Below are 18109 nucleotides of genomic sequence, written 5' to 3'. Positions count from 1 at the left end.
TATGATTCTTAAATATGTTCTGAAGGTAATTAGTATGGCCAGTTATAGTCTGTCATACAGACCCTGAAACAAATATATTCAAGAAAGTCCAAGCAAGTCTAGATTATGTGGCAAGTCTAGATTTCCAGTGTTTCAGGAAATGAAGAAAGTCTCTGGACTCCTATTTTATTATTTGTTTGAGTGACATTCTAGAAGTTGGTGGTATAGAGATGACAAAACTATCATGTTCATGGATGATCAACTTTATTTATTTTGCGAAACGTCATTGTCAAAATAAAGAAGTTGATCATCCATAAAGTCTTGTCATCTCCTTTACATTATATTTAATGATTATAATTTAGGAACTTTTTTTCTGTAAAATATGTTCATTTCAGAGACTAAATGTTAGTCTAGGTCAGTTACTGAGTTCACATCATAAAAACATTTACTTTACAGCCAGTGAAGTCCATGCTTAATACTTACTTTACAATATGTGAACTTCACAACAAAAATTACTTTACTGTAAATTGTGGTCATATTCAGCATGTTCAGTACTTTATTTACCTGAACTTGGTCTTTGGGTACCCAGAATCAAAATGAACACACAGAAAGGTACACACACACACACCAAATTTATTACATGTACCTCATACATTAACAGTCAACAGTTTGTATATTATTTTTTTAGATTCCTCTGAAGTCCAACAGCATAATCAAACAGCTCTGTGTTGTGAAAGATTCCTTGTTTGTCCAAGAGAAAATGGAACCATCTGTGTTTCACCTTCATCGAAATCTGTGAAGAAGAGCTTGTTCGTGACTGTAGGCAGGAAAGATGGTTTAGCGGAGCTGAGAAAGAGCGTGTTTTACCAAACCAGGAGTAAGTGGATATCTGAACTCCTTGACCTCCCTTCAACAGCCACAGCTTGTTAACAGCACGCTGTGGGTAGATCCAACAGATGAACAGCACCATTGAGCCTGAAAAAAACAACAACTTTATCTATTAACAGAAGTTTATTAAATGCTTAATCTTTAACACAAAACTTCAGAAGGGTCTGTAGCTCACTTCAGTATTTCTGGAACACTGTGTTAGAATCAGAGGTGAGGTGAGGTGAAATTGGGTTTTACGTCATGCTTGAGAATATTTCGCCCATATGACGATGTGCATGCGTGTGTATGTGTATGTGCGGCTGCTTGTACTAGCCCAGACTTAAGCTGGTTTTATAGTGCTAGCCCACTGAGATACCATGCCGCAGTGAAGCATGAATACCCCACTCAGACACATTATGCTGACTCCAAACCGACCAGTCCTTGTTGTACCCATTAATGCTGAGCGCCAGGCAGGGACCAACAAGTACCATATTTTAACGTCTTTTTGGTATGACGCAGTCGGGGATTGAACCCGCGACCTTCCGCTCTCCGGGCGGACGCTCTAACCACTACACCACGGAGGCGGTGTTAGAATCAGAGTGTTCATTGCAGGATAAAGACTAATAAGAACATTCACATACATATAAGATACAAAACAACATATCATACATATTTTAGTTGTTATATATGCATTTGCTCTAATACCAAGTGTCCATGACACCCAAAAAGGTTTGTCATGGTCATATCCTTCAGTGTGATATAGGTGTGTTGATTATAAACATAATTTACTGTACATCAAGTGAATAGATTTGGTATTCAGCTCTTAATCCACTTTCACTGAAGCTGAAGGGGTCGTTGTTGGCACAGGTACTACAGATACGTACCCCAGGTATGTTTCTGTTTACAGGTATGTACCCTAAACAAAGTCAAAATACAGAAACATACCCGGTACCTTAAAAGGCGGACAAGTCCATATTCCGTAACCCAAAACCGAAACTGTATGTAGTTGTTCCCATTCAACTGATTCCAAGTGGTATCCATGTGCATCCCGAAATGTCCGTTACTGTGTATTCTCATTACTTACATAACGCAATCAAATGTATCTGATACAACAGTATGACAGTTCCGGTCAAGAATACGACACAATGGGAATGGAATCGTCCTAGGGTATGTTTCTGTATTCTCATTATGGCCTGGGGTACATATCTGTAGTACCCGTGCCGACAACGACCCCTTCAGCTTCACTGAATGTCAGTGTTTCCAGCAAATCATGGTACAGTTTATACTTGACATAAACTCACAAGTACTGTTATGGTACCGACAAACTAAGGACCATAAACAGGCCAATACTGAGATCTGAACCCACTAGCGGCAGGTAGTTAATTGATCTGAATACACACCTACGCTCAGGAAGAGGAGGCCAAGTCCTGTTTTGTAAGAGCCTTTAATCGGCATCAGTATCTTAAAAAACCAGACTATCTTCTCGTTTAATGCCTAACTGTTTGTCCTCATCTTCTTGTGAAATGTCTTTCAAGCTGCTGAATGAAAATATTGACAAATACATCCAAAATATGAACTGAGAGGCACCAAACAATGTGATTAACTTGTAGAAGCGACTTCCACTGAATGAATACACAAGCACATCTTTCGACACATTGGTATCGATTTCGTAGGGTAATTGGGACTTTGGTTTTGCTTTGTACGACTTGTGTCTCGATATGATCGTCCTTGGTAAGGTCTTGGGTAGAAAGTCAAATTTTCCACCGAACTTTTGTAAACTGTTGAACATCAGACGCGTGTGACATCTTTGGATGTGATTTCCTAAACATGATATTGACAAAAATTGTCGTTTAATGTCTATCCTGCAAAACAACGCATAACTGCGTAATCGGGAGGCAACGCTCTGATTTTGAACAAGTTTCAGCAACCGCATCGTGCTTTTTCGCTTTTTTTCAGCTGGTCAAACTGGGGTCATGTCTCTTGTCGCATCGTCGACTGGGTTCCTGTCTATCTAAATGATAAGCTGGGCCCCGTCTCCCACATCACAATATAGCTTGGCGCAAGTATACGACGCGCAAATGAGCTGGGAACCAGTTTATCTAAGCGCGAGCCACTGAGCGGAGGATCCAGAAACCAGTCAAAAGCTAAACGCAGTAAGCTTTATGCGCGAACAATTAGTGGAACTAGTCTAAGTTTTATCATAACTTCATGTCGAAAGAGTTCTTGGTAGGGATCTATCGTTGTATATTTCTGTTTTGTTTTGTTTTTTCATTGTATTTTAAATTTTGGAGCACCCATCTTATTAAAATATGATTATAAATGCTAGTACGTGTTCTAGAAATGTCTTAGGTAGAATATATTTTCTGTAACACGTTTGCGGAATCACGTTGTAATCAATATATTAAACCCTCCCGCATTCCAGGGAAACGCACACAGTTTGTTTACAAGCGAGATGGACGACGAAGATCTTGATTTCCAACCCACTCCTAAGTCAAGGGTAAATGCATTTACATGATTAGATCACGATTATGACATTTAGAGATAATATAGTTTCATAAGGTTAAATTTGCCATGACAACACCATGTTCTCAGATTTATCAGTTTATGTCTTTCGCATCCCGTAAACGACGCCGTAAAAGATGATCAGCAAGCACTCTGATTATCAGACAAACATTATATAAATGATGAATAAGATTTCTTTCCATATCCTTTGTATTGACAAAGAAAACACCCAGCCAATCTAGGTAGTATTTGTTGGCACAGCAACGTTTCTGGGCTGGCAAATTTGGAAATGTATCAGCTGTCAATTAAGTTATCAGGGTGTTATGGGTTTTCGGATATGAACATCATTTGTTTTCTTGCCAACCACATGAGCAACTATGAAACATGTTATTAACTTTCAAAAGCATCATTATCTTATACACAAACCATCATCCGAGTATTTTCAATGTCTGTCTGTTACAACACATCCAGCCATAGCGCGAATTAACTTCAGACCAAAAAATATTATCCAACAATACATCACTATGGCCATCTTCCGAGTATTTTCAATGTCTGTCTGATACAACACATCCAGTCATAGCGCAAATTAACTTCCAGACAAAAAACCTATAATCCAACAATACATTATTTCAGAGTGCAAAGCAAGGTCGTAGAGCACAACGCAGTGCTCCTGCTGTTGAAGATGATGGAGCAGAAGAAGATGTCCCTGTATCACAACCTCCTTCAAGCAAGGTAATCCAAATGCTATATCAGCAACAATGCAGTGTTCCTAATGGTAGCATTGAGAGATATATCCCTGATCCGGGTTGTAGTCAAATGAGCCGAGTGGGTCAATTCTGGACCAGACAATCCAGTGATCAACAGCATGAGCATTGATCTGCGCAATTGGGAACCATGACATATGTCAACCAAGCCAGCGAGCCTCAGACCACCCGATCCCGTTAGTCGCCTCTTACGACAAGCTTGGTTACTGAAGGTTCATTCATTCAGACCTTCACGGGTTGTTGGAGCATGACGAGGCACACGCTAATTAGCACAAATGGTAGAGACAGCAAGCGAGTGACCTATCCCTGCTGTTGATTATCCCTGATTAGATCAATTAACCTTGTTGTTATAGGTGAAAAAAGCTGCAACACAAGACCTGTTCAAGTCTGCCAGGTCCATAGCTGAGGATGTTATTGATATTGTTATGATATTAGGTTTTAATGCTATATATGTCAATAAAAAATGAAAAACATTTGTAAACTTTTTTTTGTTCAGCCCATATGACTAAGAATAAGGCCCTTTTGACATTTTCTCATGGCCAATTTGACTTTCACCATGACCCATTTGACTTTTTCCATCGGCCCATTTGACTTGGCACTTCTCGCCCTTTGTCCTTCGGCCCATTTGATTAGATCCCCCTGAGCCAAGGTAACGGGGGTTATAAAGTTATAACTATAAGTTATTTTGGTTGTAATTATGATATTTGCATTCTGGTTTCATTCATTGGCTGTAGCAGGAACGCTTGAGGCCTGAATGGCCTCAGTCAAAACTGTTCCATAGATACAAATTATCTGGCAATAGCAAGCAATTATTCCAAAGTGCTATTATTTTTTATCTATATCTGTGAATAAAACTATGTCTACCAGAATGGCAAATACCATATGAAAGATAGATTGTGATGTCTAGTGGTAATAGATCTCAGATTTAATAATTTATGAAGCAAGTTTGTTATTACCTGTTCATTTACCTGAAATCTCTGAAGGGATACTGTGTTGTTTTTTTACTGTACAAAGTAAGGAGGTTCGTTGATAGCATCACACTTTAAGTCTTGTAAGCATTTATCAACAACCAAAACATGTCAGTTTGCCCCACCCTAATTTTATATCCTTTCTTATGATAGACGGTTACTCATTCTTCGATCCTCTGAGAGATGTCACTTTGCACAGCACACACAATAGCACTGAACACAAGTAAAATCTGCCGAAACTATAGTCCAGTTGAAGCAAATTTGTATTCTTCAAAGAAATAACCAATGCATATTTCAGTTCTTTCAAAGTTGGAGTTTTGTTTCCCTTTAACCTGTTAACAATCCTGCGAGTGGGTTGTGAGGTAGGGTATTTGTTGACTATCTCTTTTAACCAAATCATCCAATACAATAATTAATTTGAGGAATTTCAGTACAATGTTTGTCAAGTTTCAAGCTACATGGAGAAAATGATTACAGCAAGAAGTTTATCAACTGGGTGTTGATTACTTGTTGAGAATCACAAATTATGGCAAATTATTGGCAAATCAGGGTCCCTGACTGGTTGATAGTATGTCAACACGCTCAAATGGCATGGATTTATCACTGATTTGTCTGGTCAGGACTCAATTTTTCAGCAGTTGTCAAATTTGGCAAGTCGATTTGAAATAGTAATGATAATAATAAATAATAGCATATTTGTACATTGCATGTATATCCATGCCTAAACATGCACAAAGCACAGTCACAGTCTGATTATTATTACCCCGGATAACCCAAGCTGCCCGTGAAGCCCTAGAAGGTTAATAGTCACATGACCACCGGGTACCCATTTTCTGCTGGGTGAACAGAGGCAATTTTGAACAAACTCACTTGCTTAATATGAGACCACATGTATCACATGTGCTTCTTTGTGGGGCAGGACTGAAGTCCTAAAAACCAAACACGATCACCCATCCAAGGACTCTCTGCACTCAACATTGCTTAACTTCAATTGATTGAGCTCTGTGCACAGGACCACACACCACCACATATAGAAGAGTTTTCAGATTGATTTGTTTTGTGTCTCACAGGATGGTCCCCCAGGGCGTCCTTCAAAGGCTGTTTCTGGCTGGGGAGAAGAGGCACCTAGAAAAAACCGGTATAGTACTTGTTGCTTCCATGGCAACATACTTATAGCTGCAATGGGCTTTCATTGTTGTAAAGCCTGCACAATTATTTTTTAATCTTATTCTCTTTTAAATTTTAGTGAGATTGAAAAATCTTGAACATTTTGAATGTTGTAATTTATTCTGGAATTACATAGCATGCTTAACAAAATATTTGGAAGATAAGTTTATGATCATCGTTATGAAATCTATTCAGGCTTTTGGTTATATTGATGCATTTAGTTTTACCATTATCTCATCAGTATTATCAAATTCCCGAATATATTTGATCATTGCCTTGCATAATTTTAATAATAATATATTATAACTGCTATGAAATGATGGTCTTTGACATTTTTAATACTATGATTGATATCATTCTGGACTGAGTGATGCATAGACAGTTTATATTTGCATATTGGTATCTTGATTATCATGACTGCATGTGCAATAGCTGAAACATATTCATGATACAGTGTACAATACAACGCACACTTACAATGCTTATAACATGTTTAATGTCTGATGGTGATCATGTCAACAGTCTGGAAAATTGTTTTTATATATTTGAAATAGATTATTTTTTCTAATTTTATTTAGATTGTTTCATCCTTCTTTTGTACTAACTCAGATACAAATATTTATTATTGCTAAAAGAATAACACTGATTTTATACTACTTCAGTAGACTGATTCAAAAACAATGTGGTAGACATTTTAGAGATGTGTGTCTTAATTTTTCAGTTGGTGAATCTTTTCGGTCATACCACTAAAACAAGTTTCCTTAGCTGATAAGGTTGTCATGTTTATCATTGGACATGTTTTATCATATTATTTAGAATATTGTAGCGTTGCTAGCTGAGTGTATGTTTGCATGTTTTAAAATTGTAATGCCATTTTCACGACATTATGCTTCATCACTGATGTGGAGTGTTCTACTCACTAGTCAGAAATTGGTCACAAGATATATTTTATGTCACTTGTGAAATTTCAATTTTGCATCCTCACTATCTGCATGATTCATAAACATCAGGAAATATTTCACTTCAGAATTTAAGTAACATTCTGTCTTATAATTTTCAAAATTATTGTATTTGCATGTCTGCCTCTCTGAGTACCGGGGTACTGTATTGAGAACAGCAAGGCCCCAGATACCACATCACCACACTGTCACCAGTATTGTCTTCTTCTGATTATGATGATGAAAGATCACACCAAAGCATGCTCATTTGCTTGACTGCACTCTCGATGAGTTCATGATCTGTATTATGTGACATATTTTGTTTTCTTAAAGAGAGGAGGACAGTTGCCTCAACATTCACAGAAGCTGTTTGTACGACCAAAAATTATCATTTGTGCATGCCCACTCACAAACGTTTTCATGAAGATATATATATACAGGTGTTATTTATAGCTATTATTTCTTTACATTGTGTGTTTAGACGTATATTTGTTGAGTGAGGAAATTACAGTGATGAATCATGTTGTCTGTGACGGGAAACTAAATGCATTGTATGCGGTAATGGTGACGCATGTTCAAGGTGGTACAAAGCTCAAACGGTCAAGTGATCCACAACGGTGTATCATGTTTAGGTTACACATACCCTCAAAATATAATCACTGTTTTGAAATATACTGTGATGTAATCAGAAATTCTTGTGATGCTTATTTATTAAGAAACATTAAAAAATATTTTCCAAAAAATCATTATTGAAAACAAATCAGCAGATGCATTGCATAATACATAATGTACATTCAGTGTTTCTTTTACATAAGGGCAGTGGGGTAGCCTAGTGGTTAAAGCGTTGGCTCGTCACGCCGAAAACCTGGGTTCGATTCCCCACATGGGTACAATGTGTGAAGCCCATTTCTGGTGTCCCCCGCCGTGATGTTGCTGGAATATTGCTAAAAGCGGCGTAAACCAAACTCAGTCAGTCTTTTACATAATTTCTGAAATGCTCATTGACTGATTGTGATGTATATCTGATAAGAACAAGGTTCATTTGTATGAGTGTAAAGTTTATTCACAAAATTTCTGAAATGCCGAACAACTGATTGTGATATATATCTGATCAGAACATGGTTCATTTGTAATAATGTAATTTTTTTCAACATAATCAGTAAAATGCCGAACAACTGCTTGTGATTTATATCTGATCAGAAAATGCCTCACTTGACCGTTGTTCCACCTGGAGAGTGTAGACTTTAGATACTGACTATGCTGACTGCTTGTTGTTATGTTATTTCTTCCTCCCCCGTTCCCAAAATGGACCCTTCCCTTGCTGTAAATGTTGTGATGGTGACCAATCAGCTCGCGGCAGTTGGGAGAGGGATTTGAGCAATTTGAAGAGTGAGTATATGCACATAATATGCTTCAGAATGTTCCACTCAGTGAAAGATGATACAATTGCACAGAAATATTATAATGCCATTTGTTAATTTGATTTGCATGTCTGATATACACTGTTGGAAGACACCATCTGCTTATGAGTATATACCATGTATTCAGTAATACAAAGCTAGGGGTGTCACTCATTTGAAAGTTTGGTATCAATATGTCATTTTCAAGCAATTTCAAGACATATCAGAATAATGATTTAACCAAAAAGAATTCCTGTATATGTGTAGATTTTGCAAAAAAACAACCCCTATCTACACGGTCCAGCTCTGAAGTTTAATCATAAAGAAGGCTGAATATGAACAAGGCTCATCCATTATGTGTTTAAATTTGAATTAATTTTCTGGCATCTTTTCCATTGTAATCTCAATAAATGTTAATGTTTCTGTGGCAGTGAAACAATTTAGTATTGATAATCATAAGTTTGTGTTCAAACATTCTCATTAATAATGCACCAATATCACTATGACATCCTAATACAAATGTCTTGTTAAGATAAGCATATTTCTTGTTTTAACATCTTAATTCTTTGGCAACTATAAAATGTGGGACAATTCTGGGTTTGCAATTAGGAAGCAATGCTTTTTCTGACACGCACAGCACAAAGTTGACATATTATACAAATGGTGGTGTATATTACTATATATCCGAGGACAGGGGCTGTAGACATATAGTCACACTTGTTTACACATGTCACCCAGTGCTATTGCTGCATGCATGCTTTGCATGGTATTATAATGGTGCATTGTTTGGTATGGTATGTTATGTCATTTATGCTTTCATGTTTTCTTTGTTCTTTCCAGGTGTTATGAGAAATAAGACTGACATTTGTGTCTTTTGTTGTTTATCAACACAGACATTTTTATAATTAAATTGTTATGGAGAATGGGCCAGGCTGTTTTATATTTCTTTTGTAAAGATTGTCAAGGTTATTAGGGCTTGTTCTGGGAGTCTAATTGTATATCAACCTATCGAGGAATTTTATGTTGTGTAATTGTATGATATCAATAGGAATTTAAACACTGATAGCATGCATAACACTCCATAGTTTCAATAGTCATAAATTATCTGTCAGAAAAATCAGGTTTTACCACTTGTCATTTGTATTATGAAGAAAATGTTATGGCACATTCAGATTAGAGTTACCTCCCTTTGGTTTGATTGGTGACATTTTTAGGATCAAAGTAATTATTTCTTTTTCAGTATATATTTAATTTGAATAAGCAATAGTTTAAGGCTGTGTTTGTCTTTAAAAACAAGAAAGTATTTTGTTATGTTATTTTGTGGGCAATTTCAAGGAAGAAAACCTGCAAGGTCTCCATGATGGTGGTTCTGATGAGCATAATACCTACTCTTTGCCTGGGTTTTTGTTGAATGCTGCCACATTAATGCAAGGAATCCTTAAAATGTGAAGCCCTAATGATTTGCCATCTTTTGCATTCAGCGATCTTCTATTTGACCATGTTGAGCAGAGTGGTCTCTTTGGGTAATTGTGATATCTGACCCAGTGTGGCAGTGCTCCCTGGCTCAACTCCCCAACACTTGCACTTGTTTGCAGTTTATTTGCATGACCACATCATCACACAAACCCTTGCTGCATGACTGGATAAACTTCTATAATTATTACAATATTACCCATAAGGGAGAGTGATCGTTTTTCGATATTTGAACATGTGCATTTTAGCTGATTGATCAGTTGAAGCCATAATGCATCAGAGTGCTTCATTGTTGAGGAAACAATGACATGACCTCATCAGTTGTTCATGATGTCACAAGTTGATTACATGACTACTATAGACTACCTTCAGTGAAGTTTCTCCGTAGGGTTAAAAAGAGGAGATAAACATACTGTGTTGGTAAATCAGAGGTATATAACGAAATTATAATAGCTCTAAACTAACTTTTGACTTGAAGGTTGAGAGGTTCACAAATAATAAAAAATTTAGAGCTATTATAATTTCGTTATATACCTCTGATTTACCAACACAGTATGTTTATCTCCATTCTACCATAACCACATTATTAAGATTTTAAAAAAATACATGCTGTGTTAGAAAATCAGAGGTATATAACACGATTATACACCTCTGAATGACTTTAATTGACCAATCAGAATCCAGTATTTACTGGAGTCATGGTAGAACTCGTATCTAATAATATGCTTTTTTAAAATGTCAATGAGTAACATATACAATAAATAAGTCAAAACTGTCCCTCATGAATGAATGCTGAAAGTCTCTCACAAAATGATCGGGACTTACACAATTTATTCACTTCAGACAGATAATCCATAATTCCTTCTAGCTCTTTGGTTTTTCTCTGAACAAGATAAATAGCTCAGGATACAAGTATATGTTGATATTTGTGTGCAGATTCCACTATTTATGAATGTTCATTTATTCTAAGCTACATTTTTTGCATTTATGTCTTGTGGTTTCCGAAAGTACTATTTCTGCCTAGAAGTGTTTTGGTAGTGATATCATGGATATCTTTGTCGCTATGTTTTGTTTTCTTGATTCAAGATGATTACGTCTTTCATGTTTTTGTGTCTCTGGGACATTTGTCGCAAGTTTTGTTTACATTTCAATGCCACCGCGTGTGTTTAACCAGTTGTTTCAGTTGACTAACAATCACTTCTTGTCTCCCCACAACCTTGGGTGGCTTGTGAAGGAACAGTGGGGTAACCTCGTGGTTCAAGCATTTGTTCTTCACACCTTAAGACCCAGGTTTCATTCACATCCATGGGTACCATGTGTGAAGCCAATTTCATCTGTCCTCTGCAGTGATATTGCTGGATTATTGCTAAAAGTGGCATAAAACCAATCTCCCTCACTCCGCTGTGTATCACCTGAAAGGTTAACAGAGGCCCAGATAAGCTGCGTATCCGGGTAAAATACGCATAGAAAATTTCCAATTACGCATTGAAAAATAATTGTTGCATACCAATTACGCATCTAAAATGTTAGATACGAAAAAAGTTTAAAACAAATGCGTACGGAATATATTTATAAAAATCACTTGCGTAATGAAAAAGACATCGATTGCTATCAAGTTGTACTGTTAGTATAGGACAAGTGTTGTACTGTCAGTATAGGATGAGTGATTTTTTATGAAATCATTTCCATTATATTTAAGTTGGTTTTGATTAGGTATGACATGAGGCAGAACATACCTGCTTAGTAAACTTACTCAATGACATAATACTTAGGTGAGTAAAATGACTGAAATACGCACATATTTGAAAGCAGTGGGTAACGGAAAATGAAATACCCACTCAACATTCATAATACCCACTCCAAAAAAATACAGCGGGTACAGTACCCAACATGAGCTAAATCTTATCTGGAGCTCTGGGTTAAAAGAAGAGGCAACTATTGTTTTGAAGTGTTAATGGTATGGCTAATTGTATGTATCGATCATTTTGACTATTTCAGTATGTCTAACTTACATTGAGGTAACGACCTCGTGAAGGTCCGGGTTAGAATTGATCTTCAGTAACCCATGCTTGTCGTAAGAGGCGACTAACTGGATCGGGTGGTCAGGCTTGCTGACTTGGTTGACACATGTCATTGTATCCCAATTGTGTAGATCAATGCTCATGTTGTTGATCACTGGATTGTTTGGTCAAGACTTGATTATTTACAGACCGCCGCCATATAGCTGGAATATTGCTGAGTGCGGCATAAACCTAAACTCACTCACTCACTACATTGAGGTAACACATATCATTCAACACTGTCAAGACAATAATACCTCAGCCATGATGCATGAATAGTGTCATGAGACTAAGAGGCCACTGATGCTCCTAGTTGTCCATATTGTCAGTACATGTTTGCTGTGTTACAGTGAGAGACTACGACCAAGGAGCCCAGAACAACAGTCTGATTCAGATCAAGGTATGCACTAAATACTATCTCATTTCACACTCTGAACACTCAATACTTATGCGTTGTTAGAATTTATATTGGATCAGAGGTCGTCATTGTTGTCATGGTAACTGAATCTGGGGCTCCCTTAGGTTTGTAATATGAGTTTTGTTTTGCAAGGACCCTTTGGTTTTCTTGCCTAATATTTAACACAAAAGGTGTTGGTCAATATTAAGTGAAGAAATGCTTGATGAATTCCTTTATTTCATGACTCTGTGTTTCATGCTTGTATTTGGGTGGTGGGGTGTTGGGACATGTGGATGGAGATGAAATGTGGTTAAATGGTGTGATCAACATTATCTCATCTCAGGGCTGTGTAGTGTTTATAGAAGGTGATGTTGGTGTTGTGAGTTACATGTGTGTACATGGTGTGGTCTCTGCTGCAGACATCCCAGTGATTCCGGAGCTGGAGGACCAGCAGGAGGAGGACATGACCACTAAAGTGGCTGTAGCTCCCAAGTCAGTTGTCTACATACCCTCTTCTACATAGTGGTCTTAGCTCTGAGATGATCTTAATTCCTGTACTTTAACAAAGTCGTGCTTCATTCTCTAAGACGTGGAACATGGTCCTGACATCATAACCAAACATCAGCATTAGTAATGATCTCAAAACCTGCTGACAGACATATCTAAAGAAAATATTATCTATCAAGTTTAGCTGATATGGTCAGGGAAATAGTAACTATTTATCATTACTCTATGTTGAACTCACTAGTTTGTGTTCTGAAAAGTCAGTAAATAAGATAACTGAACAATATCTGTTTTTATATACATGTATGTAGTTGACTGTTTTCAGAATATCGCACTGACTATATACTAATTGTGTATTTCAACTTTACCATGTGGACATGGGCTTTCTAACTGAGCACAGTATCTGACCACTGAGTGTTACTGATTCCAACAGTGTTGCTGTCAACCGCGTGGCCACTTACAGGGAGCTGGACAATGATCTCCTGCGACAAGCAGCGTTCCTTACACTGGTATGGACATTTATTATGGAGCTAACATGGCTGACCATGTATATAGGAAACTGGTAAATTTTCCCTTAGAATATCTTTAGAACGACTGGCAGCATTCAGGTTTTCATGAAACATTGCTAGTTTCTGAGGCATGGAATTATGTTTACATTTTTTGACATAACCAAGTCAGATGCATTTATTTCAAAGGTCAAGGTCATATTTGAGGAAACACAACATATTATCATGTTCTTTTAAATATTGCACAAAGATTATTGATAGTGGATACAAAATTGCTTAAATATAACACAATGAAAAGACAAGACAACAACGGCAAATATTTTGTGATCATTTGAACTCAAATGCTTATTATGAATGTGATACTAATGTTACAACATACTCTACATTATGCGAATTTCTTGTGCTATGAATAGTGAACTGTTGTCATGATGGGGTATGACTTGAATTTAAACAGTTTCAAACTTAGGCTGTAATCACACTAAACATCTAACAAAAAGCTGGAGCAAACTTTGCATCCAGTGTACAAGGTAAAACTTGATGCTTGATGACTTCAGCTGTAGCTATAAACAAGGCACATTGTAGAGTTTATTAAACTTATTTTTTTATAATGCTATAGAAATTCTGTGTCATACAACTGATGTTATATGATCTGTTGGAAATATTGTAGTGTTGTTTTTCGTTTGTGTTTCAGGACGACATAGATCTCAAGTTATTAACAAAGGCTATTTCACCAGAACAAGACTTGATAGAGGTGAGTGTCAGATGTAGCGTGTTAGGCATCCAAACCAACCTGCTGTGTGTGAATGCATATTGTTAACAATATTTTAAGGCAGATTGGTCTGTATACTTCCTAGGGAGCTGAGAATGAAACATTGGATTACACACTGATTCATTGACTGGGGTAATAATTGTCTGTGCACATTGATCATTATGTTCAGTGTGGAAAACCGCCATGCAAATTGACTGTTATTATGACATTAAGGACCATTCATAATTTATGGGTGGCGGTGGGGTAGTCTAGTGGTTAAAGCATTCGCTCGTCACGCCGAAGACCCGGGTTCGATTCCCACATGGGTACAATGTGTGAAGCCAATTTCTGGTGTCCCCCACCGTGATATGGCTAAAAGTGGCGTAAAACTAAACGCACTCACTCACTCATAATTTATGGCTAGGGGGTGTGATGATGATTTTCTTCATGGACAGTTGACCACCCTAAAATTTATGAACAAAGTAAATGACACCCCTCTAGTACATGTGCACAAAATTGATGACCTCCCAAGAACAAAATTGGTGACCCCCCATCATTATCATCATCATCATCATCATATCACACACGCACTCACACACTTTAGCCATAAATTATGAACGGTCCCTTATTATGTAGTTAATCTTGTGTTTGTGTTTGTAGGAGGACCGGCCATGGGACTAGGATCGGCTGTTTACTGAGGTGACAACGGTCCCTTATTATGTAGTTAACCTTGTGTTTGTGTTGTAGGAGGACCGCCCATGGGACTGGGATCGGCTGTTTACTGAGGTGACAACGGTCCCTTATTATGTAGTTAATCTTGTGTTTGTGTTGTAGGAGGACCGGCCATGGGACTGGGATCGGCTGTTTACTGAGGTCACATCAGAGATGATCGCAGATGTGGAGAAAGAAGAAATGAAAGAACACGAATCTATTAACGAAGTTGTCTGATCATTAAAGTGAATATTTGAGATTATTGTCTCCAGTTGGGTCTGGAGAATTGACTCCATGTTGTTAAACAAAGCAACACTGAACCATGAACCAGGCTGATAAGGAGATGGAGGGAGGATGCTCACCATGTGGAATAGCCCTGAGCACTGACGACTTGCTGTTTCTGTTTCAATTGAACAAGATTACTGAAGACCTACATATCAAGACATGTTTGGAATATGGACCTACACTGTTGACCGTTTTAAGTTCTGGGGAATTCTTCCTTGGCATAATCTGAATTTACCCGGAACTACAATACTTCTGTAAAAGTTAATTAAGCTGGACATTGGCAAATAGTACACTGACCATTTGGACAAGTCTAACTGGTCATCTCAGCAGTGAGGGTAGCCTAGTGGTTAAAGCGTTGGCTCGTCACGCCGAAACCCAGGTTCGAATCCCACAATGTGTGAAGCCCATTCCTGGTGTCCCCCGCCGTGATGTTGCTGGAATATTGCTAAAAGTGGTGTAAAACCAAACTCAGTCAGTCAGTCTCAGCAGTGAAATGAAGATTCCTCACTGATTGGCACATCAACTAAAAAATGTGATAGACCGAAATAAATATTGCTGACTTTGCATTAAGTCAGTTCAGTCAGAAATTGACTGGAGTGATGCTGATAGTAAAGATTACCTTCCTCTAATGTTCATAACTTCTTTTTCAATTGCAATTTTGTCTTGGTCTTTTGTACGATGACTTTTACAGCTTTCCCCTCTCAATATTTCAAGTCATGGCCACTATTTCAAATGACAGTCCAATAACAAATTGAATTCTGAAGATGGTCAAGTGATTAGAATGTTTGGTTGTGATCAGATCTGTTTGTGAAACACAGAATGGTACAACATATAGACAATAATACAAACACACTTTATACTGTTGTCACATACATTCCGTCCAATGCATCATGGTGTATAATGGGTTATGAAATAAATTGCATATCATATTTGCTTCGTGTTTTTCTGTTACATTTCAGTAGGAACCGACATTATCAAATACGTTTTCCTCCTTCAATATTTCAGTATAAAAACATAATTTAGTTGACTACATTATTTCATGGTAAGACAGATTAACGATAGTAAATGAGAACAAAGTGATTCTTAAAAAATTATTTTTGTTTATAAACAAATTGACGCATTAAAGGTGCATACATGTGATTTGTAAGGTTGTTGATCCTGGAAAATGAAGAGCTGTTATATATGATTGCTTGACGTTTTAGGAGTCAGCTGATTTGGTGTAATGGTTTACCATGTAGGGAATGGAGATCTTGATGGAGGTTGAACCTGGATTTAGGTCAGGTTATTTAGGAAGATAATAGAGTAGCTGCAATAGTTCTGTTTGGGATGGGTAGTGGTTCGGGTCTACGTTCTTCAGCGGTTCAATTTTTCTGTATATTTGTGGAGTAGATCTTCTTCGCTCTTCTTGTTAAATGTAGAGATGCTTCCAATGACTGGAGTGGTAGTGGATGTACTGATCTGTGTGGGTTGGTTTTCTGTTGGAAAAAGTAGGTCGCATGACAACTTAGTTCAAGTTATTTTAGATCATCGATGGAGCTCCTATTCATATGATGGCAAAGGTGGTTGGTTCTTCTGTTCCATCATGAATCTGACGTAGGGAAGTTGGTTGTTGAGATAGGTGAGAAGCTGGATAGGATCATGGATTAGGTTGGAGGATGACAAAAGTATCATATACTTTTCAGTACCAGCAGGTTGGTTTGAAGGGTGCAGTTTGTAGAGCTTTCCCTTACAAGTCAGTCATTACATTTTCAGTTAGGACTGGGGGCAAGGGTGAGCCTATAGCAAGTCTTGTCAATCAGTGTTGTGTGATTATGTCACTGAAGAACACAACCACTATAGTACTGTCGGAAATAGAAAAAAACTGTTGTTATGCTGTTACTCTGTATCCCTAAAATTGACACAGTTGCAAATAGCATATGTCGAAAATAACCCACTTCGGCCTAACTGGGCATTCAGTGGGATGCGTAATACGATATCCAGAAAAGCATGTTTACTCGTAAAATCGGGCAAAACAAAAAAAATACGAATAGCTGCTGAAAACAATAGATCAGAATAGATGGCAATTAGGTCGCTCAGCCAGGTATGTCGACTCACCTGGCATGAAATGCACGTGCTGCCTGCAGGCACAAGGGGTCATCTCAAAGATATTTTGTGCTTTTTCATGTGTGTTGACTATGTCTCATCTACTGATTAACATTTTACGTGTCTTTCTTTCATAAAGTTTATGTTGAAATATGTAAGAGAGTATGATACCCGAAAACCATAGAAACGCATCGTAGTATATAGGTGGCATGACCACCCGAAGATCGACAGGACTGGACATTATTTGTAAATTGTTATGACGTGCCGTGTACCTCCCTAGTATTATTGCCCTAAAGGATTATCTTATCTTAGCTGATATCTCTATCCCCAAGCCCGACCCCAGGTTTTGCTTTTGTGGCGACCCCTCCTATCTGTTTCTTTTTATAGTGACAGTGAAACTACATCCTTAATAGTTTCGGCATAAAAGTTATTATTTTTTACGTCTACATCTAATTTCAAATTGGGCATTTAAAAAGTGTCCTTTGTAATACAATATCGTCGCACACTAATTTGCATAAAGCCATGGTCTGTTCCAAATAAGTCTTTTTGGACTTAGAAAAAAACCGCATTGCTCATTTCTGCACTAATTTCCCCTCAGTAAAGTCCTTTTTCTCCGTTTTCTATCTCTATACCACTGAGACTGTAGTTAGGCCGAACATAGTTTAACAGATCTTTCACACTTTCACATATCAACTACATAAATTGTAGAGATAAATTAGAAAATACAGTTTTTTTCTATTTCCGACAGTACTATAATA

At 37.5% G+C, this 18109-nt stretch overlaps 2 protein-coding genes across 5 annotated transcripts; one reads left to right on the top strand and one right to left on the bottom strand.

Moving 5' to 3' along the window:
* Nucleotides 1-592: 592 nt before the first annotated feature.
* Nucleotides 593-2822, bottom strand: LOC124273677 (transmembrane protein 223-like). The gene is made up of 2 exons (XM_046708951.1): nucleotides 2311-2822; nucleotides 593-954 (listed from the first exon to the last, which is right to left on the bottom strand). The coding sequence occupies exons 1-2, from the start codon at nucleotides 2777-2779 to the stop codon at nucleotides 656-658; spliced, it is 768 nt and encodes a 255-aa protein (XP_046564907.1). The 5' UTR covers nucleotides 2780-2822; the 3' UTR covers nucleotides 593-655.
* Nucleotides 2823-3224: 402 nt separating this feature from the next.
* On the top strand, nucleotides 3225-16201 carry LOC124273706 (intraflagellar transport protein 43 homolog B-like). 4 transcript variants are annotated; one of them, XM_046708987.1, is made up of 10 exons: nucleotides 3225-3343; nucleotides 3982-4080; nucleotides 6151-6218; nucleotides 8536-8574; nucleotides 10067-10108; nucleotides 12469-12518; nucleotides 12935-13007; nucleotides 13453-13528; nucleotides 14217-14276; nucleotides 15108-16201. In XM_046708987.1, exons 1-10 carry the CDS (start codon nucleotides 3299-3301, stop codon nucleotides 15219-15221), a joined length of 666 nt encoding a protein of 221 aa, XP_046564943.1. In that variant the 5' UTR covers nucleotides 3225-3298; the 3' UTR covers nucleotides 15222-16201. The 4 variants fall into 4 exon arrangements, with proteins under 4 accessions (XP_046564943.1, XP_046564946.1, XP_046564944.1 ...); XM_046708990.1 differs by lacking the exon at nucleotides 15108-16201 and adding an exon at nucleotides 14934-14982; XM_046708988.1 differs by lacking the exon at nucleotides 10067-10108.
* Nucleotides 16202-18109: the final 1908 nt, after the last annotated feature.

This window comes from Haliotis rubra, unplaced genomic scaffold (assembly GCF_003918875.1).
Source record: "Haliotis rubra isolate DU_JTF1 unplaced genomic scaffold, ASM391887v1 Scf183, whole genome shotgun sequence".
Classification (NCBI taxonomy): Eukaryota; Metazoa; Mollusca; class Gastropoda; order Lepetellida; family Haliotidae; genus Haliotis; species Haliotis rubra.
The sequence above is the reverse complement of the archived record's forward strand: the minus strand, read 5'-3'. Positions and strand labels throughout refer to the sequence as shown.

Bases quoted from the DNA above. Each gene is read 5' to 3' on its own strand.
- LOC124273677 (XM_046708951.1), bottom strand. From the start codon at position 2,779: ATGCGGTTGCTGAAACTTGTTCAAAATCAGAGCGTTGCCTCCCGATTA. The intron at 955-2,310 runs AAGATACTGATG...TGTTTTTTTCAG, and splicing joins AGAAGATAGTCTGGTTTTTT to GCTCAATGGTGCTGTTCATC.
- LOC124273706 (XM_046708987.1), top strand. From the start codon at position 3,299: ATGGACGACGAAGATCTTGATTTCCAACCCACTCCTAAGTCAAGG. The intron at 6,219-8,535 runs GTATAGTACTTG...GTGACCAATCAG, and splicing joins GAGGCACCTAGAAAAAACCG to CTCGCGGCAGTTGGGAGAGG. The intron at 8,575-10,066 runs GTGAGTATATGC...TTTTGCATTCAG, and splicing joins GGATTTGAGCAATTTGAAGA to CGATCTTCTATTTGACCATG.